Genomic DNA, 27,939 nt, shown 5'->3' with positions numbered 1-27,939 from the left:
AAGGAGGCCACAAAATGGTGCTCTATTAATGTAAAACTGCATAACACATACAATCAATCTAAATGCAATTAGGTTTAAGATTTACTAATCCCTGCACAATGTCAGCAAGGCATACTAGTTTGTTACAAATGTCTTACTTTAAGCTAATCTTGAGCACTTATTAGTTATATGTTGCCTCATTTTATGTAAATTGTGTGTACAAGCACAAAATTCACTTGAGGTGAAAAATAACCTGTCAGTAAACTAGAGTGGGCGATGTAGAACTGTGTTTGGAGTGAATCCAGTATAACAACATGATCTAATTAAGTGAAATGCACTTAAATAGTAGAAACATGGCTGCCATTTCTTTAAACCAGGGCTGTTTCTCAATATGCGTTCTTCAGCGTTCTTGCGTCCTCATGTTCTCGTGTAATGTCATCATCAGCTGCCAAAGGTCAGTTCCAAAAACTCAAAGAATGGAAGACACATGAAAGTTCCTGGATATCAAGGATGCATCGAAGCTGACTTAAAAATTCGCTAGAGAAGTCGGATTGCAGAACCGAAAATTAAATTTGATTTGTATTGTGCAACATATATTTGTAAGGTCTTTATGCATAGTATATATTGTGAAAAGGGGAAAAACAATCAATTGTTGTATGAATGCTGTAATGTTTAAATTATTTTCCAAATAAAAACGCGTAAAGGTCATGTGACCACATCAGGAAGAACACAGCATCTCATTTCTAATAGGACGCGTTCTCTGTTCTACCGGTCTCCTGAGTTTGTTCTTTCGAGGTAATTAGACAAGAATGGTCTCCATTAGAACATGAGTCCATTCTCAGCGTTCTTGGAATTGAGAAACAGCTCAGGTGTTTGTTTCGGTCAAGTGCCACTGTCCTGCAGACCCTAGTTGAACAAACCTCAACTAGCCATCAAGGCCTTTAAGCTCCAGACTTAACTCTGCAGTACCTTGGCCCTCCAGGAGCCCCTGGTTTAGATAATGACATCTCTTCTCCTTTCCTCTTTGCAGGATCTGAATATGATTGTTATTCCATGAACGGTGACGCTGATAATGACACACAAACAGACTTTGACAAGTCCTCAACCGTCCCTCGCCACAGCAACCTGGCCCAAAACTACCGGCGAATGATCCAGACTAAGAGGCCAGCCAGCACAGCTGGGCTTCATGGAGCACTGGCCGGCCCTACAACCAATGGGAAAGGAAGTAGCATCATCGCCTCAGGAACAGCCACCATTCGTAGAACCCCTTCGTCCAAAACAAACGTGAGGCGCACCCCATCCACTGTGGGTCCCATTCCCATCCGGCCACCAATAGTCCCGGTAAAGACGCCAACTGTCCCAGACTCACCTGGATTCCTCAGCCCTCCTCCAGAGCACAATGGAAGCGAGGAAAGCTTGTATAATGACGACTCGATGGAAATACTAGAGTACAAAGCTTCTCCAAAGCGAATGAGTCTGCCAACATGGGGATCTGGGGGCGGAAGCGTCTACTCCCAACCGCCTGGAGCTGCGGGCTTCAGTTCAGAAGAAGACCAGATACTTGCTGCCAATCGCCATAGTCTGGTGGAGAAGATTGGAGAGCTGGTGGCTAATGCTCACGCTCTGGGCGAAGGCCAGTTTCCGTTCCCAGCAGATCCTCTGGCTGACCAGAGCCTCCAGCAGGATGAAGGGCATGAGAAGGGAGGAGAGGACATGCTGAAGACCATCCGCAGAGGGGTGCGTCTCAGGAAAGTGAGTTCCAATGACAGATCTGCACCAAGGATCATGCGATAGTCCAGCAGAGTCTCTTAACTCTCCAAATGAACAGGAACAATATATATGAAAATATAAGAAGGTTCAGTGTTAAAATCTGGCGTCTAAGGCCCCGATCACACTAAATAAGCTTTTCACTTCTGGAAACATTTGTATTTTTTGTTGACTTTAGAAATAAGCACTGCGCTGCTCCGTTATCTTGCTAGGCAACCATTGCATCAATGATTTTGGTGCTGGAGTGCGTGACATCGGGCACTTTTTCCACACAGAGTTGACTTTTTTCAACTGGATGTGCACAGAACGCTCAGTCAAAAATGTGAGGTGCAGCAGGTGGTTAAGATGTGAGGTGCCCAGCACAATTCACCACAAACAAAAAAAAAATGTGTTCGTTGTGATCGGGGCCCAACTAAAATGCTAGAAACGATGTTATGAGTTGAGCGTGTGTGGATAGGGGCTGAACAACTTCTGATTTTTTTAAAGTTGACTTTTCTGCCACCAAAGTTGACATCGACTAGTCGCTGGTAATGTCATGAATAAAACACAAGATGCAATTGTTGTGCAACATGTCACGATTTACAATTTCCAAGAAAAATATATACAGATGATGTTGACACCTCATTATACGTTGCTAAAACAATGCAACATTACCAATGACTCATTTTAGTGCAAAACAAATGCCTTGTCAACACTGCGCATTTCATTAACAATGCAAGATTAGCATGAGCTAATTTTACTGCAATATGCAGAGTCAACACATTGATTACAGCATGAATTTAACAACAACAAAACAATTTAGTGCAAAAGTCATACATAAGTCGTCAGCACATAGAAAAGATTCATCGCAAGCTATTTAATACCAACATAACGCATCAGTCCTGCTCAGTAGCATATTTTACTGCTATGATAGTGCGTCCAGGCCAAAAAGCTGCTCAAAATATTGCTCAGGTCTGGCCTTTTTTGTGGTTATTGGCTCATCTTTGTTATCAGATGTCTCCTCACTGTGTACATCTTCACCACTTTCACCTGCGATCATTTTTACACAAGATATGAAGTTAGCCACACCTACAGGGCTGCGCGTTTCACATTTCATTCACTAAATATGTCAGCATCTGCTTTGCAGAGGACAACAGCTAATCACATTACTTTTCTAGTGTTCTGCTAGCATCTGCTCTAGGGAATTTGCATGCAGCGATCTTCGTGGTTGACTCCTGTTTAATATAAAATTCACTCAAAGTTCACACTGACTTAAGAGTAAACATTCATTCATTCATTTTCTTTTCGGCTTAGTTCCTTTATTAATCTGGGGTCGCCACAGCGGAATTAACCACCAACTTATCCAGCATATGTTTTACACAGCGGATGCCCTTCCGGCAGCAACCCATCACTGGGAAACATCCATACATACTCATTCACTCACATACACTATGGCCAATTTAGCCTATTCAATTCACCTATACCATATGTTCTTGGACATGTGGGGGAAACCGGAACACCCGGAGAAAACCCACGCAAACACGTGGAGAACATGCAAACTCCACAAAGAAATGCCAACTGACCCAACTGGGGCTCAAACCAGCGACCTTCCTGCTGTTACTCACTGCGCCATCATGCTGCCCTAAGAGTAAACAGTAAAGTTTCAATTAAATTCAACCTGAGGGCAGTTTTATTCAGTGAATCTACATTCATGTGTAAAGCTGTCATGTTGTTCAGGTCATAAACCAAGTGATCTAGTCGACGTCAATCAAAAAGCACCATGGCAGAGCATTCAAGTCGACCAGTCTGTGCAACCCCTAGTATGGACATGATGCTCTTCTGGACTATTCTTGTTGCAGTTATACTCACCAGATTTGAACTAATATCTCTTTGATGGACAAATTATGATGGGCATACTATGGCCTGAAGGACGAGAATGTAAAGTTGAATATGTGTATTAACATACTAGCCAGTTGTTCCTTTTTGGAGTTGCAAATTTGTAATGACTATGTTCTTTATGTTACTTCTATGTAACTGCTATGTTTTTGAGACATTTCCTCTCCCTCGTGTAACTATTGTAAAGAGCCAAAGTCTTGTTCTCAACTGAAAAGCTGCACAAAACGGCTTGTACCGCAGCTCAGACTCAGATGGACCACACAATCGAATCACCGCACATGCTGTAAACTGCCAAATAAAGCACATCAGTTGTACTAGACCAGAGTGAGGATATTTTGGTTCTTATTGATGAACATTAAAGCTGTTAAATGCTTGTGTATCATTTTAGAAAATGTCATACTTTTTTATAGGATGTTTTCAGGAATTGTCCAGCAGGTGGTGTAAGCTCCTTCATTTGTGTGGGAGAGGTGCTACCATGGTATCTATCATTGCAGGACCATGTTTGTTTGCAATATTATTGCCAGCCAGACAGTAATTGGATAGATATCAAAGTACCATATTATCACCATGTTTTAATGCTGTATAATGTTACACTATTGATTGTTTTGAAGTCATGTAAAATGGACAATCATATTATACTCGGATTAAACTGAATACCAGTTTTGAATAATACATCAATAATACCATGGTGTTCTTCGATTTTGGAATGCCATGTAATGCACATGACTATAGTATACTGTATATATGCAGTAAATGCAAATCAACACTCAAAAAATGATGTTTGCTGTTGGATCAATCTAGTTATTTAAAATGTTAATGTTTTTGGAGGAACAACTTAACTGTTTTATGTTTAATCCACTTAAATTTGTAAGAACTAATGTTATTCTATCATGCTGTCCCACACAAAAATAATTTTCACAGTGTAGCATTGAGGTCTATATCACAAGCACTGTGTGATATACTTTACTAGTAGCCTACAGTAATTTCAGTGTCTGCGGGGTCTTAAAAAGTATATAAGATAATTCAATTATGAAAAAATTAAGGCCCTTATAAGGTATTAAAAAGTCTTAATCATGTTTTTGCAAGGTTTTGGCGTTGTCCAAAGTGTTTGACTCCAAAAAAAGCATAAATATGTTTATTTTCCTTCTAATATTAACAACGGCGTGTCCATCCAAGCTCCTCGATCTGGGTGATGTCTTGTAGTTTGTGGCAAATACAGGAAGGTGATGAGACACTCTCCACATGTAGCGAAACCACTGAGCGAAACACGGCAAAATGGGAAAATGTAAGTTTGCGAAAGACGAGTTTAAACAGTGGCTGAAGCCTGTTGCTGAAAACAACCATGTCATTTATTCTTTCAAGCTTTGTTTCTTCTGAGCTTATCTGAGTTCTGCTGCATTGTTGTGCTCCATTGAGTTAACTACTGTTTATTAACAACTGTTTATTAAGTTAAAAGTTTAATACTGATTAGATCTTGAAGTGGCGATAAGGTCTTAAAATATTCCTAAAAGGTCTTTTAAAAGTTTTAAAAAGGTATTGAAATTACCTTTAGGATTCCTGCATATACCCTGAATTTGTTTTTAAGGTAGTAGTAGTTTATACAATCATCCTCTACCTCCTTTAAAATTCAGTTTATGCCTTTAGTCAACTTTTTCTATATTTGAAAGAAATGTATTTAAATTAAATATATAGACTTATACACTGTTTATTTACCCTATACTTGAAATTATATTGATAATCATTTATAAATGCATGCAGTTAGTATTTACGTACATTAGGCTTGTCATTGTGTTTACGCTTTTGAATGAGTAGCCTATATGTTTTCTTTACCAGTTTTGCACAGTCTTTGGAAAAAGTCAGCTTTGGGGTTTTTTTTAGACTGGTGTGAAAATTCAAACTTTCCCCTAAATATTCCTTAAACTAAAGAAATTATATTGATTTTAGAAAAAGGGCACATAGCAAAACTCATCCCACATTAATTAACAGGAGCACATTCAGTTAGTAACATGTTTTAAATATTTACAATACAATAAAATGAAGTGGAGTGGATGGACTGACTGTATAAGAAAAAAACTTTAGTAAAGAATGTTAATCTTAAAGAAACTATTGCCTTTTAATGTTCACAACACATTGCTGATCATGTTTTATAGTGCTTTTATTGAAGGTATTGCAACATTTTGTGTGACCTGTTGGTATGGAAATGCTTCTGAGGCCCAGAAAAGGTCACTGTGGAAGGTGGTAACAACCGCTTGTTGGGAATAAAATTAAAGAGTATTGACAGTATATATAAAGAAAGACAATTAAATGAGGCTATTATGAATGTCAATGATTAGAGACATACATCAGGTTGTTGATATTGTGTTCCCAGATGTGTAAGAAATAGGACAAAATTATCACTTATACCTCAAGCAATTAAGTTTTAAATTCCAATTGATGGCAAGTAGACTGGATAATTATTTAGAGTAGGGGTACCATGTGTTTTTTTTAAATAATTTATTTATATAAATGCTAAATGTGAAAAGTCAGATGTCTCTGTGAGAGTATGCTGCAAATGATATTTCTCTACGAGGACAAATAAAGTTAACTAACATTATTTTTAAAAATTAATAAAGACAAGGGAAAGGTTACAAATTTGTAAGTTTTGTGGTTGTATAAACAATCCACATTTACTCATTTAAAAAAGAGTTTTGATCTCAGTGTTGAAGGTAATGAGTTTATTAAATACCTCATTACTTCAACTTAAATGTAGCAAGGTTTATACTCACTTGTACTACTAAACTTCCATGACTTTTCTAAGACTTTTGAAGAACTTTCAAGTACATTTTCATGACGTAATGTTTCATGTAATGTCTACATATAGATCATAAATAATAAGAAAAACAGTGACGTTCACATATATTACATTATGTCATTGAACACGCAACAATCTATTTTGATTACATTTATTTTTATATCTATGTAATATTTATTCTGAGAATGCTTACACAGCACTAACTATGTGAGAACAAGTTTTTGGCCAAGGACAAAAAAGAAGTAAAGACAACTAACCTATATTCAAGTTAGGGCTGCACAATTTATCGTTTCAGCATCGATATCGCAATGTGGGCATCTGCGATAGTCACATCACAGGATATGCAATGTTGGGATTATAGTTTAATATAGAGTTTAATCATAATGGAGTAAAAGTTTATCATCTGCATGCATTTATTTTCAAAGAGATAGTTTATCAGAAATTACTTGCCATTTTCATTACACCCTTCACTTGTTTCAAACATTTGTTTTAAATGAACACAAAAAGAATATAATTTAATAACTCATATAGTATTGAAACAAGTGAAGTGTGAGGAAATGGTGAGTACATTTTAATATTTGAGTCAACTGTGAATTTTTTGTAACTTTAATAAAGATTAAATAATATTCAATATCTGCAGCTGAATAGTGAATACCTGAGAGCTAATTTACTTTTATCTTTACTATATTTCCTAATGTCAGATTTTTCCAATAAAGCGCAGCCCTAATTCAAGCATACAGATATTTGTTAAATTTAAATGACTTTTCAAAAACTTTCTGTTTTTCAAAGACTTTTCCAGGCCTGGAAAATGCAATGTCAAAAATCCATGACTTCTCCAGGTTTTCCATGACCATATGAACCCTGAGGATTAGGTTCACAGTACATAGATTAGTGTTTTAACTCAAATGATTTGTTGCAATCGGTTTACTCAGACAGTTTAGTAGTTCAGTAGTTCAATTAAAGAAAAATGTATTTTCAAAACATACTAGTTTTCCTGAGAATATACATCATAGTTACTTTTATAAACTATAAAATGTGGTACATTATTACCTCCTAAATGATCAATATTCTTACAATTTTACTTTTGTAAAACCCCACAATCAACTTTATCAAATGAAAGTGTAGTTAACTCCAAATTAACTGAAAGTTAATACTACTTATTTAAAAAGAGTTTTGAGCTCATTGTTAAGGGTTATGAGCTAATTAAATACCTCATTACTTCAACTTAAATGGTAAGTTCACAGTACTCGTGTAGATTAGTTTAACTCAAATGGTTTGTAGCAATTGGTTTCCTCAAACGGTTTAAGTTGACACAACTTATTGGGTTTTACAGTACTCAGTTGGTTTGAGTTCTCTTCTTTTTTGGGTTTTACTGTGCTTAAATTGATTCCTTTACTCAAATGGATAAAGTTAACAGTGCTCATTCGGATTAGTTTTGAACTTAAACTATTTGAGGAAACTGATTTAACCATTTGAGTTACCTTAACCTTTAATAGTTTTATAGTGTATTATAGCCTATAAAGCTACAAACGATTGTAGGTTACTGTAAGTATGCCATTAAAAACAAAGATTTTACCAGTATTGAAATAGAACAGTCAAAAAACACTAGCTTGCTAAGTGTAGGTAACTGTTTTAATTAAATGTACTGAACCGTAGCTATTTTGCAAAGAGATGTGTGTGTTCTCATTTACTTTTGGTGGCTTCTTTGATCTTTTGTACTTTTGTTCAGCAGGACCCGAGATTACCCGCATGCGGGGTTTATGTGACCCATCGTTGCGATTAAATCTAATTGATGGGATAAAGAGCCGGACGCGGGCTGAAGGAGGCGTTTGATGTGGCAGCTGGAGATCGTGAGAATGAGGAGATGCAAAAGCCTCGGCTCGGCTCCAGTCACTCATTCACTCAGTCAGTCACTCATCACAGCCCCGTCGCCGTCAAGCGTCCCCCCTCCCCTCCCCTCCTCTCCTCTCCTCCTGATGGACGGGACCCCCACACTCCGCTCCGGGCTACACATACAGGGATGTGACACTGGTGCGCATCCCGCCGTCAGTCGCACAGCAAAGTGGCACGCGTGTCATTTTCCCTGACAGACGCGCTCGTCTGCCTATCCACGCTCCTCCGCTGCAAATGCGGGACATGACTGTATACTGATGGAGGCACGTCGCAAACAAGACAGCGCAGCAGAAATAAACACATCTTGAGCAATGCGATCTGATCTGGAGGACGGGGGGTGTTTAGAGAGGGTCAGCCTGAAAAGAGCTGCACAGGGTCACTTGGGTAACGGCTTTGTTTTTTCTTACCCACATGCTGGACTTATGGGGATTTTATATTTAGTTATAGATTACCTCAATAGAGTTATTTGGGTCAATTTTGTCAGTAGGAGTTAAGTAATACATGTTTCAGTGAATCAAATTTTTGAATGTATTTAAATTACATCTAATCTATTAATACATTATATACATTATTAATATTTTAAGGGATATTTAGTGCTTTTAGAGGTTACGGTTTAACTATGTCTAATTATTCGTTTTTTAAGGCTTCATGCAGGTATAAACACTTATTTTACAAGAAACATGCTCTATGTATGAATACTTAAGATGTCTATCGGTGCTCTGGAACTGCCATTTTTAGACTGTTGAATTATATTTTTCATGGTATTGATTCCTGCGATTTTGCATTTACAATGGTAGGCCAATATTTAGATTATACATTTTTGATTATTAATATTTAAGATATACATCAGAGATTACTATTAAAGAGCTGACCCCCCATACGTCTTGTTTTGATGTCCTTCAGGAGAGATCGAGCGTTAATTAGGGGGTTCAATCCCACCCTGGACTTTACCTCATAAAAAAATCAGTACATTTTCATTTTTCTCATTCATTCATTCATTCATTCATTCATTCATTCATTCATTCATTCATTCATTCATTCATAAATTCATTCATTCATTCATTCATAAATTCATTCATTCATTCATTCATTCATTCAACCATTTATTTATTTGTTTAGAAGTATAGCTAGCTACTCAGTAAAACACACCACAATAGCAAACGATTTTTAAATAGCTTTCGTGCATTTATAGGCTAGTTCCAAGCAGCAATGTCCTGCTCTCTATTGTGATGCCAATACGGAAGTAACTGAAACTGCAATTCATCGAATTGCCTTTGGGGGCTGGCTCAAATGGTTTGGACTGGAAAGGGGGTGGGTTGGACGAGGGGCCCTAATAATATCTCTGGGGGCCCCCAAAATGTTAGTTAGTATAATCAGCATACTCTTTCAGTTTTTAAAGACATACCTTAGTCTAAATTATTTGGTTACTAAGTTTACAGTAATACCACAACAATATTATAGACTTAAAATCCTCCACTTCCACACAGCTCTCAGATCTGCTGTAAAAGCTGCTTTCTGAATCACTGTATACCTCCTCTGCGTCTGTGTTTAGGTTGCCGCTGTGAAAAATCAGCTGTAGTGCACATAATGAAACTCCCCTTTTCATGCAAATCCTTCCTTCTTTCGCCACTCAACACTCCCACCTAAACAAAGATAGACGCACCTGTCTTCCTGACGTTTTTCGAGCTAGAGGTCATGAGGGTATCATAGCCCTTTAAATGTCATTTGTTGGGGTGAAATAACCCTTTAAAACTACAACCAGATTGATGTGGAAATGTCATTAGACAGTTAATTTGCTCTATAAAATATTGTTAATGACTTTGATATGGTGTTTATTATTGTCTATTTTTTTACAATATTTATATTGATTATTTTGTATTATTTTTTTTCTCTCTCTCTCTCTTCTTTGTTATGTATATTTTATGGTATTTGAGCAGGGCCGGAGTGGGACTCTTTTTCAGCCCTGGAGTTTCAAGCCTTAGACCGGCCCACCTCAGTTCACCACTGACTATATTAAAATAAGGTCATTTCCAATTCAGTTTCTAATTACACTATCACGTCTTTTTTTTTTTTTTTTTTGAAAAAACTGCTGTTTTAGAACTTCAAATGTTCAACAATCTTACAGTATTATATGTCTTAACAATAAAAATGAAAAAAAAAAATGTTACTCAGACGAGGACCGAACCCGGGTTGGTGGCGTCTTAATCTAACTTGCTAACCACTGTAACACAACAGCTTTTCATTGAATGATGACTTATCTAGTTATATCATCAATAACCTGCAGGCTGCATCTTGCTGCACGAGGCTACGAGAAAATAGATAAAAATAGCAGAGCTGCGGTAAAATAATGAATAAGAAGGTTGTGGTCAAGTAAATAAATAAATTATTTTTATAAAGTGTGACTGCTGAGAGCAACAGATTCTGGAGCTAGGCCAAAAAACAGACCGGCCCTGGGAATTCTCCTGGTCCTCCAGATTAACCAATCCGGGCCTGTATTTGAGTTACGGAAATGTTCAGTGTAAAAGAGGAAGTCTTTTATTTTGAATTAATTACCATTATGGATATAAACGGATACACAGAGAGATCTCACATGATCACTGCATTTCAGCTGTGTGGTCTGCTATGTCCGCTAGCTGATTGGAGTTTAAGTGATGTCTGTTTGTTTGTAAATGGCTTTCATGTTTTCCTACATTTGATTTCATTTTCTTTTGTATACAAAGCTCTTACGGTGTATGGTGTTCAGTGTTTAGTGACGGTGGAGTGAATGTAGCACTGAAAATAAATCATGGGAAAACACCAGTGAAAAAGTCAATCCCTTAACCAGAGAGCTACAAATATACTATGACATGATTGGTTACCACTGTTATTTTTGTGTGAAAGAAAAGCTACAGCTAGTGCTCAACAATTTAAAAAAAAGAAGACGAAATATGAGACAAAACATAAATTTAAAAAAAAAAAAAAAAACTGGAACACTAAAAATAAAGTTGAAATGCAAAACAATCCCGGACATCTGGTTGTGGATTTGATATTCTAAGCTGCAGTTTTGTCATCTGCTGCACTCTTTGTCTGATTTTGTCTTTTCGTGGTCTTCAATACAGGGTGGATTCTGATTGAATGTTTTTCACTACTCATGAGCTTTTAAAAATTCCAGCATTAGTTTCTCTGTCCCATAATTGTTATAGTTGTGGTACGGACTCCCATCCTTTATAGATTAAGTTAAGTAAAATATGTTGGCTGGTAATTGCAACTAGATATCACACAGATACACAATTTTCCCATCACAATTTTGAGTTTACATCTAGCAATTTTCAGTTTACGTCTAATAGATTTTTCCCCTAGCAGTTCTGACTTCATCAACTGATTTTTTCCTCAGCATTTAGATCTCACAGGTTGGTTTTCATAACTTTATCTGATACAATTGCAAGTTTAATGGTTTTCTTACATTCATGCAAACTTTGAAAATAAAGCATTGCGAAATAATCAGAATTGTGAGATGAACTGACATCCTGATAACGTCCGAGGCTCAGACACACTCTCCCAGTTCAAAACTAGATTAAGGACCTATCTGTTTAGTAAAGCATACACTCAATGCATCCCCAGCGGGTTCCACACAGGCTTCTGCATCTTGCTTATATACACTATGAACAGCAGCTACGCTAATTATTCTCTTTATTCTCTATTTTCACCTGGGAATACTCATCCCGAGGTCCTCAGATTATGCAGAGTCACTGATTGGATCCAAGACCAGTGACGAGATGATCCCAAGGTTTCCATATCCGGGACCAGGCCGTATCCTGAGCTGCTGCTGCGCTGATGGTCGTGGGGAGTGGAGAACATGAGTCTGATTCCAGCGACGCTCCAGGGACAGACGAGTCTTCGCTGAGGCCATCTTCCAGCTTCCACCGCGGTGACTGAAGCTCTGTACAAGACTTTTGGCCAGCGGAGAAATTAAAATGGTCGTGCCCAACTGAGTCTGGTTCTCTCAAGTTTTTTTTTCCCTCTCCGCTGTCGCCACTGGCTCGCATGGTTCAGGATTGGTAGAGCTACGCATCGATGAATTTGCTCTTCGGTGTTTGAACTCTCAGTAATGATTAAATCACACTGAACTGAGCTAAACTGAACTGAACTGAACTTAAACACTAAAAGCTGAACTACACTGTTCCAGTTACTATGACCATTTATGTGAAGGTGCTTTGACACAATCTACATTGTAAAAGCGCTATACAAATAAAGCTGAATTGAATTTCTGATAGGGAATGTCTGTATTGCAAAATGTTAAATAGCAGCTAAGTTAAAATTTTAGGGGAAAAATTTCATTATTCAAAAAATAGAATTATCATTTTTATTATATTATTGATTAATACATATTGTTAGTTTTGCAAATAGAAATATGATAGAATATTTAGTGCAGGCATAGCTCTAATTTTTATACAACAACTGATTAAACATATTGTTGATATTACAATAACTTTGTAAGTCAGTATGCTTAATTTATATAATTGAGTATTTGTATTTTGGTGCATATATAGTGTCAATCAAAGTGATGTAATACACTAACATAAAAAATATTTATTATGTATTTTATAACCATTTCTTTGTTAATGTGTTTTTAAAGCAGATCTTAAGTGGGATTTTTACTGCCCTGGACATGGCTACAATCTCATTACACGGTCTCACAGTTTGCCCATTGATTATTTTTCTAATTATTATGCCAATATTGTGATCTTACAGACAATTAGGTATATATTTTTTTCGCCATTGCATTTGGGTATATTTTTGGAGACACATATCACAGGCTGTTTAAAAATAAGTGCTGTACTGATGAGAAATAATTCTTTTGTTCTTTTAAAAACAGAGCCATTGACATAAGCTTGCTGACGGATGCTGATGCTTTCAATACCTCAGAGACCAATGATGAATTACTGCAGACACACAGCGCTGAGCATGCAAATATGTCCAGCTACACTCTGATATTGCAGCAGGGGAGGACAATGTGCTTACATCTTTAAAAAAAAAAAAAAAAAGACACCCTGTTTAACTATCTCCCTCTGCGTTCATTTTACTCATGATGATTAATAATATGTCTCATTAATGTTTAATCTGCCATATTTGCTTTAATTTATTTAGTATTTAGGGGAATACATACTAAAATATAGGTAATTCTTTAGAATAATAGTCTAAATAATGCATTTACTAACATCAACTAAGTATAAATAATATTGTAAAGCATTGAATAATCATAGTTTAACATTAACTAAAGCATTTATACAATCCAAAATTGTGTTTGTTAACATTAGTTAATGCACTGTGAGATAACTTGAATTAACATTCTTTAACTTAAATAACATTAACTAACGTCAACAAAGATGAATTAATACCAAAGTAAATGTATTACTAACTGTATGTTCAAGTTAGTAAATACATTAGCTAACATTAACTATTTGACCATTAATTTAAAGTGTTACCAAAATATATAGTGTATAATCAGTGGTTGGTGTAAATAGTTACAAACTAGTTATTGTGTTTACTTTTCTGCACTGTTAACAAATTCCTGTGGAATCTACAGTAACCTACCAGCAGCAGTCCGCCAGTAACTGTAAATGAATTACAGCAAAAATACGGTATTTACATTTACAGCACCATTTATTTTGCAGTATATGTTCTTGCAATATTGTATATCTGTACTGTAAAATATGCAGTAATTTTCAAAATACAACTTTAAAATACGTTGACGTATTGTCCTATTGTAAAATAAAGTTCATATTACAGTTAAAAAGTGTGTAATTTACAAAAATTAAAAGTTTATTTAATTATTTTAAATTTTAGGTGATGTTATTACAGTTACTTGCCTTAAAGGGCACCTATTTTACCCCTTTTACAAAATGTAAGATAAGCATTTAGTGTCTCCAGAATGTGTCTGTAAAGTTTCAGCTCAAAACACCCATCAGATAATTTATTATAGCCTCCAGGATCTGCCCATTTTGTTGTCTGAATACAGTGTCCAGTGTTAAGTCCAAATGAGCTGCTTCTCCCCGCCCACCATTCCCACGTGCGTGTCTGCTTCTCATCATGCGTTACGTCAGATAAACAGCAGTCAGTGACAGAGACAGACTCGGATGAAGCTGAAATACAGCCGTTTACTTGATGTACAGTATGGTGGTTTATTCAAGCCTTTCTGACATGACGAGCCTCACACAAATGCCGTTTGCAGTACACACACACACATATATATATATGCACATTTACTGACACCATGCAGCCATGGTAATTATAACGGTTAAGAATTACATAGCGATTTTACTGTCTTTGTTGTTTTAAAAGCATTTTAAACTTATTTAAAGTAATCAAATGACTTATTGAGTAACTATTGCTGCACCCCAATTCACATACTTATACTACATATGTACTTTTTTGTGAAGGAAAAAACTTACTTTAATGTTACTTACTGTGTAATATACCTCTGTTGCAATGCACTTTATAGCTATAAAGGAATGCCCTTAATACTAATTATATTTTAATTACTATTTTTTATGCCTATAGGCAGACATTTCCTGTGCAATAGTCTCTTCCCGCTTAATGTTACCCTAAAGTATAAAACACTTAATTTAAGAGACAGATCATCTAACAAAAAGCACTTCCTTTGTTTTTTCATTGCTTTTGCTTTAGGGCCAGAAGCAGAGTTAACAGATTTATGCTTGTCTCTAAAATGATTAATTTAATTTCAAAAGCATTTAGCCAAAGTTTTTGCTCTTTTTTCTTTAACCCTTTTAACATCAGTTCAAAATCGATGCTATAATCATATGCACAATATGATCATTAACATTATAAGCATTAGAATCTCTTTCAAATCTCTTTAAATAACGAGCTGTTACCTTTTCATCACATTTGCTAATAATATATGTATGTTTTAAAGGCATAGTTCACGCAAATATGAAAAACCTGTCATCTTTTACTCATCCCACATTCAAAACCTATATCACTTTCTTCAACAGAACAGAGTGTAAAATTCTTGATGGTTCTGTGGGTCGCACCCATCAAATCTGAAAGTTGATGTACTGGCTACACTTTTGTTTTCAAGTAAAAGTAAAGAAATATGGCCTGAAATATGTACTTAAGTAATAAGTATTCATTATTCAATAACAATAATAATATGTGTATAATAACATCATTCTATGTTATTGTCCAAAACACTGCTCAAAAATTGCCCTGTGTATCATCATCACCTGAACGCAAAACGTAACTATATGGCTGTCATACTCGTTCATATACTCTAAAACATAATATTAATAATGTGGACAAAAGGCTTTAACCCATTTAAATGCCAGATCTGAACAGGAATGTGTGTCTTGTTTACCTGTGATCTTAGTGCCGGCCCATAGGCCCTAGGCGCGATAAAAAAATTGTGCCCACTGGTGTAAAAGCACTGAGAAGAAAGCACAAAAAAATAATACAAACAATCCCATTTTAATATTTATGTGTGTACCTTTTTATTAACTGTAACATATTTAACCTATAATACATACAAATACGTTTGCAAGCCAGAAAACACTCATTTAAAAATAACAAAGTATTTAAGTATGACATATATAAATAAAACATGAATGCATTTATTTTATAAATGAATAACATACAAATATATGCATTTAATTACAAGAGATGCAGGAGACACTTTAGCTTGTTTTTACACACAGATTTATTAATTTAATAAATTTTAATTTAATTAAAATTGAAAATGAGGGGGAAACCTGTTTTTTTCAGCTGAATGAATTAGTGGGATAGATAATTAATGCATTATTAATTATGCTGAATATGCCCTATTTATTCTCACATATTACACAAGTTTTTCGTGATCATGGGCATCGTTGCATTTAATATTGCTTTTCTTTCTCTGCATTTCTATTTTTTATTTATTTTTTTTGGCTCCGCAAAGATGCCATTTGGTTTGGACGCCATTTCATTTTATCTCAAATTCGATTAAGATCAATTTTAAATAGCACTAACACTTGTGTTGTTATATTACTTAAGACTTTAATACACTTTTTCGGCTTTATATTGAACATGAGCAATTTGGTGAGATTCTGTACTGAATGTGGAATCTGTGTAGGCATACTTTACCTCATTCTAGTTCACAGAAATAGCCGATCGCAGGTGGTGTTATGCAAAATACAGTGTGGTGCTGCTGCTAGGTATGTTTATAATTAAAAACGATTTCTAATGCAGCATTTGTATTACCCTGCAAGAAACGTTGGGCCCTAGGCGACTGCCTGTATTCCCTGTTGGATGGGCCGGCACTGTGTGATCTGGTCGACCAAAACGCATCTTATTTCCGATATAGGACATCAGTCATCATTACATCGCTGGCTATCTGTCTTAACCACGTTCGCCAACAAAGTTGTCAGAAAAATAAATAGAGGAGTAAAGTACTGAAACCAGAAAAATCTACTTAAGTACAGTAATGAAGTATTTGTACTTCAGTTCTTCCCATCTCTGGTGATTGGCTGGGCCACTCTACAGCTTGATTTTCTTTCTTTCAAGCTTCCTTGGCTGTGTTTTGGATCATTGTCCTGCTGAAATCCACCCTGGTTTCATCTTCCTCATCATGATAATGTAGGGACTGAAGCAGCTGATTAACTTACAATGACGAAGAGTAGAGGATTGCTGAATAACTACTGAGAGATTTCAGCTGCTGTCTGGGCTTTCACTGCCTTTCTACACCTCCCTTTCTTCATGTGTTCAATGCTTTTTCCCTGTGTTATTTCATTTTATTACACAACATAATTTATAAAATAAATAATATTGTTTTCTTTACATATACTGTATGAATTTTTTCATTGATATCAACATCTGGTGAAAATTTCAAGTCAACAGCACTTTTAGAAATATGTTTTCTAAGAAAAACAATACTTATTTTCTCAATTGTATAACAGAGAACTGAAAATAAAATTAAAGTGGTCTCTTTTCCAGTGTTTATAAGTCAGTGTTTAACAGTGTTTAATAAGTCAACGTTTACAGATCAGATTTATCAAAATATATCTGTTTTAGTGAATGATGATGGAACATTTCCACGTCATATACAGTCATCTATGTATTTCCCTAGAAGTTAAAATGCAGCAGTGGTGAAATGAAGCAGTGGTTTGATAGTGACTTTCAATGGTGCATTTGTTAGAGTTATTCAGATGACAATAGAAGAGAGATCAGAGTTTGTCTTATGCAACTCCTCGAGGGAAGAGAATGTTCTTTAGCCTTGCGGTCAGTGTTTGTATGTGTCTGTGTGGCTTCCAGATGGCAGGGAGGAAAACAGACTGTAGCTGCGGTGGACTGAATCCCTGATGATCTGAGAGCTTTTTGCCGCCAGCGACGCTTGTAGAGGTCTTGGATGGCCAGTAGCCGAGTCCTGCGACGCATTGGGCACTTCTGACTACCCGCTGAAGGGCTTTCCGGACTGAGGATGCGCAGCTGTCAGAGCAGACTGTGATGCAGCAGGTCACAATCCCTCTCAGGAAGTTTTTTAAGAGCTACGTGTAATTTGAGATTGAGTCAATGCAGGTATTGTTAAAATCTATTTTACACTTGGGAAAAATAAACGTTACAATCAGGGCCAACAGGACAAAAATCTCCCCATTAAAACTGCTAAATGTAATCCCAATTAGTTTTTAGGTTTGGCCTGTGGAGCAAATCATTTTCCTGTTTTCTGCTGTCATGTTTTCATTCTCCACAAGCACAAGAATTTATCAAAATACACAGATTTATTCACTAGTATCTGGATGCAGCCTTTATGATGCAAGTTTAGATTGCATCACTCAGCGATGCAATATCAGACACAATGCACTCAATGGAGTGAGTGACGTCACTGTGACGGGTAGGGTTAGGGGTGGGGTTAGGTGAGCACATTAAAAAGCATTGGATGCAGCTCAGATTGCACTGCACCAGGTCTGCATCCAGACCCCTCTCGATTTATTAACAAAGACACTTAATACAGGCACTGGACTATACATGCAGGCGTGACATTAATGATGGACAATACAAGACCAGACAAGAGACTAAACAAACTCTGGTATAAATACAAGGGACTGTATTAAACTAACAAGGGAGAAACACAGATGAAACTCACGAACATTAACAAATGGCAGGAAAATGGAACAAAGGAATCACATGATGCAAACATAAAGCACATAGAGCACAGCACATGGGGAAGTCAAATGATACAAGACACCAGATTGTGACAACTGCAGACCAAATTAATTATTATTATGTAGTTGTAATTATAGTTACATGGTTGAATTTCAGTTTAGCAGCACAGTGGCTCAGTGGTTAGCACCTCACAGCAAGAAGGTCGCTGGTTCAAGTCTCGGCTGGGTCAGTTGGCATCGCTGTGTGGAGTTTGCATGTTCTCCCCGTGTTTTCTTGTGGGTTTCCTCCAGGTGCTCCGATTCCCCACACAGTCCAAGAACATGCGCTATAGGTGAATTAAGTAAACAAAATTAGTCGTAGTGTTTGAGTTTGTGTGAATGCGAAAGTGTATGGGTATTTCCCAGTATTGGGTTGCAGCTGGAAGGGTATCCGCTGCGTAAAACAAATGCAAACAAAGGGACTAAGCCAAAAAGAAAAAGAATGAATGAATGAATTTCAGATTGTTTTATATGTGTATTTTTTATTGTTTTTTTCTTGTCATTTAAAACAACACTGCTGTTAAGTAGTGTAATTTACAGGGTTAAATATTTAAAAATGAATGCATTTTTGGTAGTTACCATCAGTAGTAATTTTGACATTTGTCAGCTCAATTGAAAAAAATTTTTTTAAACGTGATACTTTGAATCTAAATTTATCTTAGAAACACAAATAAAAATGTTTGATATATTATAATTTGTGTATTGTGTTGGGTGAAACTAAGCTGAAGGAAAATTATTGAATGAATGAACATCAATGTGAATGAGATTTTATGCATGCTTATTACAATATACGTGTTATTTGGTATCTTCTGATTAGTTCTGCCATTTTAACTGCAAAAATGGCATCCTTTATGACAATGTGTCATTACCAAGACTTGTAATAAATCTGTCATAAACATGATTGTCATAAGGCATTATAATTATGTCATGAATGTTTTTCCGATCCCGTTTTCAGTGGAACAAACTGTTTTTATTAATAAAATGTCTAATTAAAAGCCTCATTACTCTGACAACAAAATATAAAAAAAAATTAACAGTGTCATTAATATTTAATGACCTTTTAATGACAAATTAAGCTTGTTTTAAAATAAAATTCTCAAAAATTCACATTTATTTATGACAATCATGTTTATGACAGATTTTAGATAAGTTTTGTTGTCTTGGTAATGTCAAGTTGTCATGAAACATATTATTATTAGTTATTAATTATAATTATTAGCAATTTTATTTATCTCATGTTCTCACCATAACAAACAATGTCATCTTTACATTTAAAATGTCATAACTAAGCTGATGACACTTAATAACAGTTGTTGTAATTATGCATAAAAGTTTATTCACGTTCATGACGTGTCATGTCATGATTAAAAAGATTTTACAACAGTCTTATGAACACCCCTTTAAGTAAAACATTATACATTTTTAATATATACAGTTGAAGTCAGAATTATTAGCCCTCCTTTTATTTTATTTTATTTCTTAAAATATTTTTCAAATGATTTTTAAGAGAGCAAGAAAATTTTCATAGTATGTCTGATAATATTACTTTCTACAAGAGAAAATCTTATTTGCTTTATTTTAGCTAGAACAAAAGCAATTAATATTTTTTATAAAAACGTTTAAAAACAAAATTATTAGGCCATTTAAGCTATATTATTTATCGAAAGATCACAGAACAAACCATCATTATACAATAATTTGCCTAATTACCCTAACCTGCCTAGTTAACCTAATTATCCTAGTTAAGCCATTAAATGTCACTGTAAGCTGTATAGAAGTGTCTTGAACAATATCTAGTAAAATATCATTTACTGTTATCATGGCAAAGATAAAATAAATCAGTTATTAGAAATGAGTTATTAAAACTATTATGTTTAGAAATGTGTTGAAAAAAAAATCTTCTCTCCGTTAAACAGAAATTGGGGAAAAAATAAACAGGGGTGCTAATAATTCAGGGGGGCTAATAATTTTGTCTTCAACTGTACAGTATATAAAGAGTTCAGATGCAAAATCCTCTAAATTCCATCTAAAAATGTTTCCTTAAATTAGCAATTTTCTCAGCCTCCCGTGTTTATGTTCAAGTTTTTCCCTTTAAAGGCAATGAAAAGAACTTATTCATCACTATAAAAGTAATATTTCTGAGCCTACATTCAAAAGTAGGAGCATAATGCTAATTGTTGAAGAAAATATCGAATGGCATTAAGACGTTTTTGCATTAAACTTTTCATATATACTTCTAAATATATATTTTTTGTGATTTTGAATGACATGAGGGTGCAGTAAATGATGGAAGAATTTGTATTTTGGGGTTAAGTAATCCTTTAATGAATCATCAAATAAGTTTATTACAGGCCAATGTTTTTATAAGGATTAATATCTTTAATTGTGTTGTATTGTATTTTCACACCCGACACCTAAACATGTAATATATGCACATGTACATCACACATTTATACAGTATATATATAAAAAATGCATCTATGTCCTTGGCTAAGCTTTTTAGTTTTTACTGTAAGAAAATGATGCTTGTGATGAATTTGTTTGTTATCAGAGAATGGATACACATTTTGTCCTCCTCCCTATAGCCACAAATCAGGTTAAATTACTCCATCAGGAAGGCCAGTTAATTGCAAAAATGCATTTACGCCAACAGTGATGGATTTTGGGGGGGTGAAAATATCCTCCAGATCTTAATAAGTGCACCTTTCACCTCAATCAAAACACTCAACCTTGAGCCTTCACTCAATCAGACCCGGTTTGAAAGACACGCACTGCCTTTGGTATGTAAATGTCTTAAATATAATGCCAGACCTGTTTTATACTTACAGGAGGAAGGAGATTCACGTACACTTTCTCTCATTTTCTCTCCCTGCCCGAACTATCAGAGGAAGAGCAGGACAGGCCTACCTGAAGATAGAGTCGATGTGTCTGGGACGTCATGTCTCCTGTCAGACGTGTAAGCTGAGAGACAGCAATGGCATGGCCGGTGAAGCCCCAGTGAGCAGGAGGGGTCATCCTTCAGCTCAAAGACAGGCTGAGAGACAGCCACATGGCACACATCTCCAAATGACAGCCTGTCAGTGGCAGGAGATCCACCATACGGCCCTGTCACCTCTCACCTGACTGAACCCGGCCCACTGTATTCTCACACTGAGGGGAAACTGCGTCACTGTCAAACTAATGCTGGTTAAAGGTGAGAAATTTCCATTTTTTGCCATAAGCCCCATCTGTACATTTATATTTTAAGATCAAGACTTAATTATCTATTCAGAGCGGCCTATGACCGCCGCTCTGCTGTCATCCCGGAGAGGAAGTCGGATTAGTGGAAATGTGAATGTGATGTGCTCGTATTAATGAAACATTTCTCAGTGATAACTACATAAATTAAATGTCTGCGATAGGGGAGAAACTGAAAATATCTCAGACTTTATTTAATATCTGTATATGGCCTTTATGATAATAAACCAAAGTTTACTATATGAATGTTTTATATGCTAAGGTAAAGACAAATTTGTTTGGTTTAGTGTCCTTGGTATTTGTGTTAAAACTGTGATTATACAGTTGATGATACACCAAAGCCATATGCTACAATTTTACTAAAAATATATAAAATAATTCTTCATGAAAACTGTGCGATTGTCTTATTCTGCAATGCAGAAAGTGACATGGTGGCTCAGTAGTTAGCACTGCCGCCTGACAGCAAGGTCGCTGGTTTGAGTTTCGGCTGGGTCACCTGTCCAAAGACATGCAGTATAGGTGAATTGACTAAACTAAATTGTCCGTAGTGTATGTGTGAGAATGAGTGTGTATGGATGCTTCCCAGTACTGGGTTGCAGCTTGAAAGGCATCCGCTGCGTGAAACATATGCTGAATAAGTTGGCGGATCATTCCACTGTTGCGACCCCTGATGAATAAAGGGACTAAGCCGAAAAGAAAATGAATAAATGAATGAATGAATAAATGAATTCAATGTGGAAGTTAACTCTTTTCTACGATTATTTTACAACTTCTGATTCATTTGTCTATGGAAAAAGTCTAGGAATAACAAACAGTTACATGTATTTATACACTATAGCACTGTTTAGCTTACCTTATGCCGAGTTCAGACTGCATGATTTTCATAGTCGTGTCACAGATGTTTTCGCAATGCATGACTATCTGGGCTGGCGTTTCGTCGCTGCTTTGTTTACACTGCAAGATGGATCGGGGACAGGGGCTTTCAGATTGCATGACTTTACTATAGAAAGAATCGCCGATAACTTCGTCCAAACTACGTCTCACAGGCAAAAACACGTAGTATATATTTTGTTATTAACTGCATAATGAGAAAGAAGCCTTTAATGGGGTATAACATGTACATGTTTGCTCACCTGGGTTTAAAGGGAATTAGCCATTTCTCGTCAACATTGATAATAAACTAATTTCTTTCTGTATGAAACGTCAAACAGACACGGTTGCTCCTGAGTCCTGTCAAACCTCCACTAGTTTTTCCTCCATTTCATGGGTCCAAATAAACCGAAAAAGAGGGCTTTTAACTTCTACCCCAGCCTCCCGCTGGCCTGCAGCAGGTATAAACACACACACACACAAATGAAAGCTGCTCTCTCATTGGCTGTAGGCGATGGCTGATGTTATTTTCAGTTAAAACTCAATTCAGACGGCATGATTTGAATCGCCGACAGCTCCAGATATTTAGCATGCCAAATATCTCGCAGGCATCGGCGACTCGTCAGCGATTGTCTCAGATCGCGTCTTTGAAAGTTCATACTGTGTGATTGTCACTCACGTGTATGAGCAGCGATTTGCCTGTGATTTCAGGCATTTGTCGACGATTTCTCGAAACCTGTCGGCGAGCCAAAATCGGGGCTAAAATTACGCAGTCTAAACTAGGCATTATTGACAACCGTTTGTAGTCTTATATCCCATGAACACATGTTGAAGTGGAAATGCAGCTACATTATATTTATCCTCATGTGACAAAACTTTATCCAAAAATGTTATTATTTTAAAAATGAATGTAAAACCCCAATTAAATTAAATTGAACCTTAAATTTTACTGTGGAATGTTAATATTTGGGTGTAGAGTTTTTGTCAAATATAGCCTACTTTTTTAAATAGCATTTTATAGCATATCTATTACATAGCTATTTTAATCTGATGTTTAATATTTATTTTAACCAAAAATGTTTTGCATTTATTTATATGATCTGATTCACAAGCTCTCCTTTTAATTCGATTCAGTTCTTGATTTAAACCTTGATTCCTGATCCAATTAAATGATTATGGATTTAAAGGTGCAGTATCTAAGCTTGACACCCAGTGGTTGAACTTGGTATTGCAATCCAAACAAATTGAGGTCCAACAGGAGCGAGTCTGACTATCAAGACTAAAGGCTGATTTAAATTGTGTCCTTTATAAAAGCAACGGCGCCCAATAGAAGGAATATTCTCCATATTTAAAGAAGTTTTTGTTTTAACCAACAGCTCCAATTGATATATTAGAAATTACATCTATTTCTTTCAGCTGAACAACAGAAATTTTGACAATGATTAGGTACACCTCATGTGCTTTATTGAGTGTTAAATGCTAAGAATATGAGATGGAATGCCATTCTACATGACATTTATTGCCATACTACTGAAAGCAGCAGCAGATCACCTCAGATCTTGAAAATAAAATAAACCACTTGAAATTGAACTTTAGAGCTGTGACTCAAAACCAGCAGACATCAGTGATTCAGCATGTGCATTTGATAATGTTAGAGAGGTTTACGATGTATTAGTTAGAGTATAAACTTTACCATTTCATGAGTGAGTGCATATTCTGTGCTTCTGAATTGCTGTATTTAAATTTCTTTTGCTTTTTGTCTGGTGCAAACAGCCAAATTCTGCCAAGCTCATTACTGCAAATTTTGTCACGTAGCATGTTGTTAGAACACAGTTGCAATGTAACCTGCTCACCTAATGTTTACGCTCGAAATATTTATGTTATTTGCTAATTAGTAACCACATGTGGAACTCTGAATATGCGTCTCATTTCGAAGTCTGCCACTGTACATTGGAGGTCGCATTTCAGTCACGAACGCATGAATGAAAGAATGAAATATGCTGTTTTCCAACAAGGCAACCTGGGGTGCTGAAATATAATTGACTAAAGTGGCAGTGGGCGAGTTAAAAGAACCAAAACAAAGACAGACGTCCCGACCAAAACATAACAGACAAGTCAGCAGAATGACTTTAAGATAAACAAGAATGTTCACTTAGTATGTTTTCAAAAGATCTGCAAACATGGTAAATTTTATGCTTTAGAAGAGTCAAAAACTTACATACAGCACCTTAAATGCAAATGCTTCTGATGATTTTCAGCGAACACCAGTTCACAAACATTGAATTAATAAAAAAATATTAAGAACTGCATAACTGTGTGTTACATTTTATTTATTTTAGATATATGCGCATTAAAACAGAATAGTTTAATTGCAAAGTGTAGTCAGAACATGTAATACACCCTGTGATGTGATTTAAATTGATAACTCTGTCCTGATACAATTATAGTGAACAGTCTCCTCATACCACATGCTATTACGCTATTGTTTTATCTTTGTGTATGTGTTTACTCAGCAGCTACAGCACAATTGTATATTTTAGCATTGAATTACTAAATATTTCCTAAATGTAAAGGATTTGTGATAATAAACAAGATTTATAAAAATGTCCTTCTACAGTGTGCAGCTTATATAAGTACACCCCTCACAAATCTATCTTTTAAGTTCATAATTTGAATAGGAAGCTATACAATATTATATTTGTGCATATACATTAGGTTAGCCGGTACTGAAGCTAAATCTAAAGCTAATATAACAAAATAACTTACGAAAACTCAAAAACCCAAATTTATGTTCACTGAGAAATTGATTCAAATATTTATTTCAAAATGGCGTGTATGAAATTATGCTGAGCACTGTAGTAGTTTCTAAAATATCAGTGGCCACACAGTTATGTTTCTCATCAAATGCAGGTTTCATATAGTTGCATTAAAGGCATTGCTGATTCGTTCTATAGCCAATACTGCAGTTACAATGAATTATCGCAGGGTTAAGAACAAACACCCTGATTGTGGCATTGATTAAAGAATGATCAACGCTTCCGAGAGGATGAAGCTTGTAATCTCTCTGTCTGATCAATACAGACTCGGAATGAATTGCTAAAAGCAGTATTTCCAGATATTTGTCCACTTTGCTTTAATCGACATCAGCGCTTTCTCTCGGTTTTTAACATTTATAATACATCCAGGTGCCGCTGTTCCCCATCACAGATCTCTTCGAAACAGATTTGTGAGTCTATCTGAAACAAATAAGCAGACTCTGAGAAGGTGAGCCATGCTGTTTTGACACACTGTTAGAACATGATGTTACAGAGCCAGACATCTGACTTGGGAAAAAGGTCATCTGTTCATCATAGATCAAAGTGGAGGACAGCACCTCTCAAAACAGTGGCGGAGAGCGGGATAAAATGAAATCTTCACAACAGGACTGATGGACATGTGGCTCAAATACACCCTCCTGTGAGCTGTAGGGAGGGTGGGTGTCCTGCTGGCTGATGTCCCTTCTAGTTTCAGATGCTGCTTGACAAGATTGCTCTGAGGTGAGGAAGACCAAAGAGGTCAGGGTAATGAGACAGTTGCCTCTTTAATGTTTGCCCTGACATCATAGCGCAAGCAAAGAAAAAAAAAAGGTGTAGGCAGTTGTGAAAATAAAATGGAAAAAATGAGCAACTTGACCCTCATCTTTATGGACTTTTTGTGATCGTGTTGGTGGTTTTGAAGCAATAGTTTGGGATAGAGGTCATTGTTTACTCACCCTGTACTTGTTTCAAACCTTTATGAGTTACGTTCTACTGTTAAACACAAAAGAAGATATTTTAAAGAATGTTGGAAACCTGTAACCATTGACTTCCATAATATTAGTTTTTCCTATGGAAAACAATGGTTACAGTTTTTCATCCCTTTTTAAACCACTTGAGGGTAAGAAGTGAGGATTTTTCTTCTGGGTGATCTATAGCTTTAATGCAATCAGCATAGATTTTTATTTTATTTATTTTATTTTTTTATTTCACCCTATTTTCCTTTCATAAATCTATTTTATGCTGAGTACAAAGTAATAGTTCACTTTGCAGACATTCAAGACACAAATCCCCCCTTTTAAAACCACATAATTTCATGCATGAAATGTCATTATTAATTGTTTAAAGGCTTTCCTTTGGATTAATGTTTGGCTATTTTTTCACATTTGGCCTGTGGAATAAATAACTGCTTTGTAAAATAATATAAAATATAATAATGATTAAAATGAGATTTTTTAGATAATTGTCTTTACCAAATCATAATCGAAAAATCAGCTTAGCCTTTTAGCTAAAGAATATAATATTCATTCATTCATTCATTTTTTTCGGCTTGTGGGGGAAACCGGAGCACCCAGAGGAAACCCAGGCGAACACGGAGAGAACATGCAAACTTTACTCAGTAATACCAACAGGCTCGAACCAGCCTTCTTGCTGTGAGGCGATCATGCTACCCACTTCACCACTAAATTTTTTTTTAAAGAAACATTGTCTAAACCAACCATTAAATAATAATTCCTTTAATTCCTTACATTTATATAGCACTTTTCTTGACACTTAAAGCGCTTTACACTTTTTTTTTTTTTTTTTTTGGTGGGGGGGGGTCTCCTCATCCACCATCAGTGTGCAGCATCCACCATGGCACAATGGCATCCATTTTACACCAAACCACACACCAGCTGATTGGGGTAGAGGAGACAGAATGATGAAGCCAAATTATAATATGGGGATAGGAGGCCATGATGGACAGAGGCCAATGGGCAAATTTAACCAGGATGCCGGGGGTTTAACCCCTTTTCGAAGGACATCCTAGGATATTTCACGAGCACAGAAAATGAGGACCTCAGTTTAACGTCTTATCCAAATGATGGTGCTCACTGAGCAGTATAGTGTCCCCTTCACTATACTGGGGCATTTGGACCCACAAAGGTTGAGAGCCCCCTGCTGGTCTCATTAATACCACTTTTGGCAGTGGCTTAGCTTTTCCATGTAGTAGGCCATCCAGGTACTGCCCAGTGGGCTACCATGTGAGTTACAGAAAGCTACCTGCCAGTCAATGGGTTAGTAAATCTGAAGAAGAAATATATATTAGTGGAAGTGTAAAAATATGTTTTCTCTTTGTGTAAAAAAATATATTAAAACATGAATCATTTTGCCGAATGTGTCAATTTTTCAAGTCTATAAACAAGGGTTAAAAAACTGTTGGCAGAATTAACACGCCCATACATAACCATAGTTTGACCATACAACTTCAACATATGAATGTAGAGTATTTACTTTAGTTCGTTTTGCAACTATGTTTTGTTTAGTACAACATATCCGTTTCTCCTGACCTCGGTCACCAACC

At 36.0% G+C, this 27,939-nt stretch overlaps 2 protein-coding genes and 1 long non-coding RNA gene across 5 annotated transcripts in view; 2 read left to right on the top strand and 1 right to left on the bottom strand.

The window, feature by feature from the left end:
* The window catches only part of mtss1la (MTSS I-BAR domain containing 2a), a 66,807-nt gene extending 62,867 nt beyond the window's left edge, over positions 1-3,940 (top strand). For 2 of the 3 annotated variants that reach the window (XM_087292186.1, XM_087292185.1), the window contains exon 15: positions 1,010-3,940. In XM_087292186.1, coding sequence (XP_087148312.1) covers positions 1,010-1,773 — 764 coding nt within the window. In that variant the 3' untranslated portion in view covers positions 1,774-3,940. The remainder of the gene's footprint in view (positions 1-1,009) is intronic. The other variant, NM_001044926.1, reaches the window with a different exon arrangement.
* A 4,463-nt stretch (positions 3,941-8,403) lies between these two features.
* Positions 8,404-12,553, top strand: LOC147839682 (uncharacterized). The gene is made up of 2 exons (XR_015514806.1): positions 8,404-8,689; positions 10,243-12,553. It is a non-coding gene; the product is annotated as an uncharacterized LOC147839682 (long non-coding RNA).
* Positions 11,810-27,939, bottom strand: part of uri1 (URI1 prefoldin like chaperone) — a 68,707-nt gene continuing 52,577 nt past the window's right edge. The window contains exon 11 of the transcript XR_015514355.1: positions 11,810-12,551. The gene's annotated coding sequence lies outside the window, so the exon portion shown is untranslated. The remainder of the gene's footprint in view (positions 12,552-27,939) is intronic.

The sequence above is a fragment of the Danio rerio genome, chromosome 18 (genome assembly GCF_052040795.2).
Source record: "Danio rerio strain M-AB ecotype USA chromosome 18, GRCz13ab, whole genome shotgun sequence".
In the NCBI taxonomy this organism is placed as follows: Eukaryota; Metazoa; Chordata; class Actinopteri; order Cypriniformes; family Danionidae; genus Danio; species Danio rerio.
Note: the sequence above shows the minus strand (reverse complement) of the source record. Positions and strands in the feature narration are given on the sequence as shown.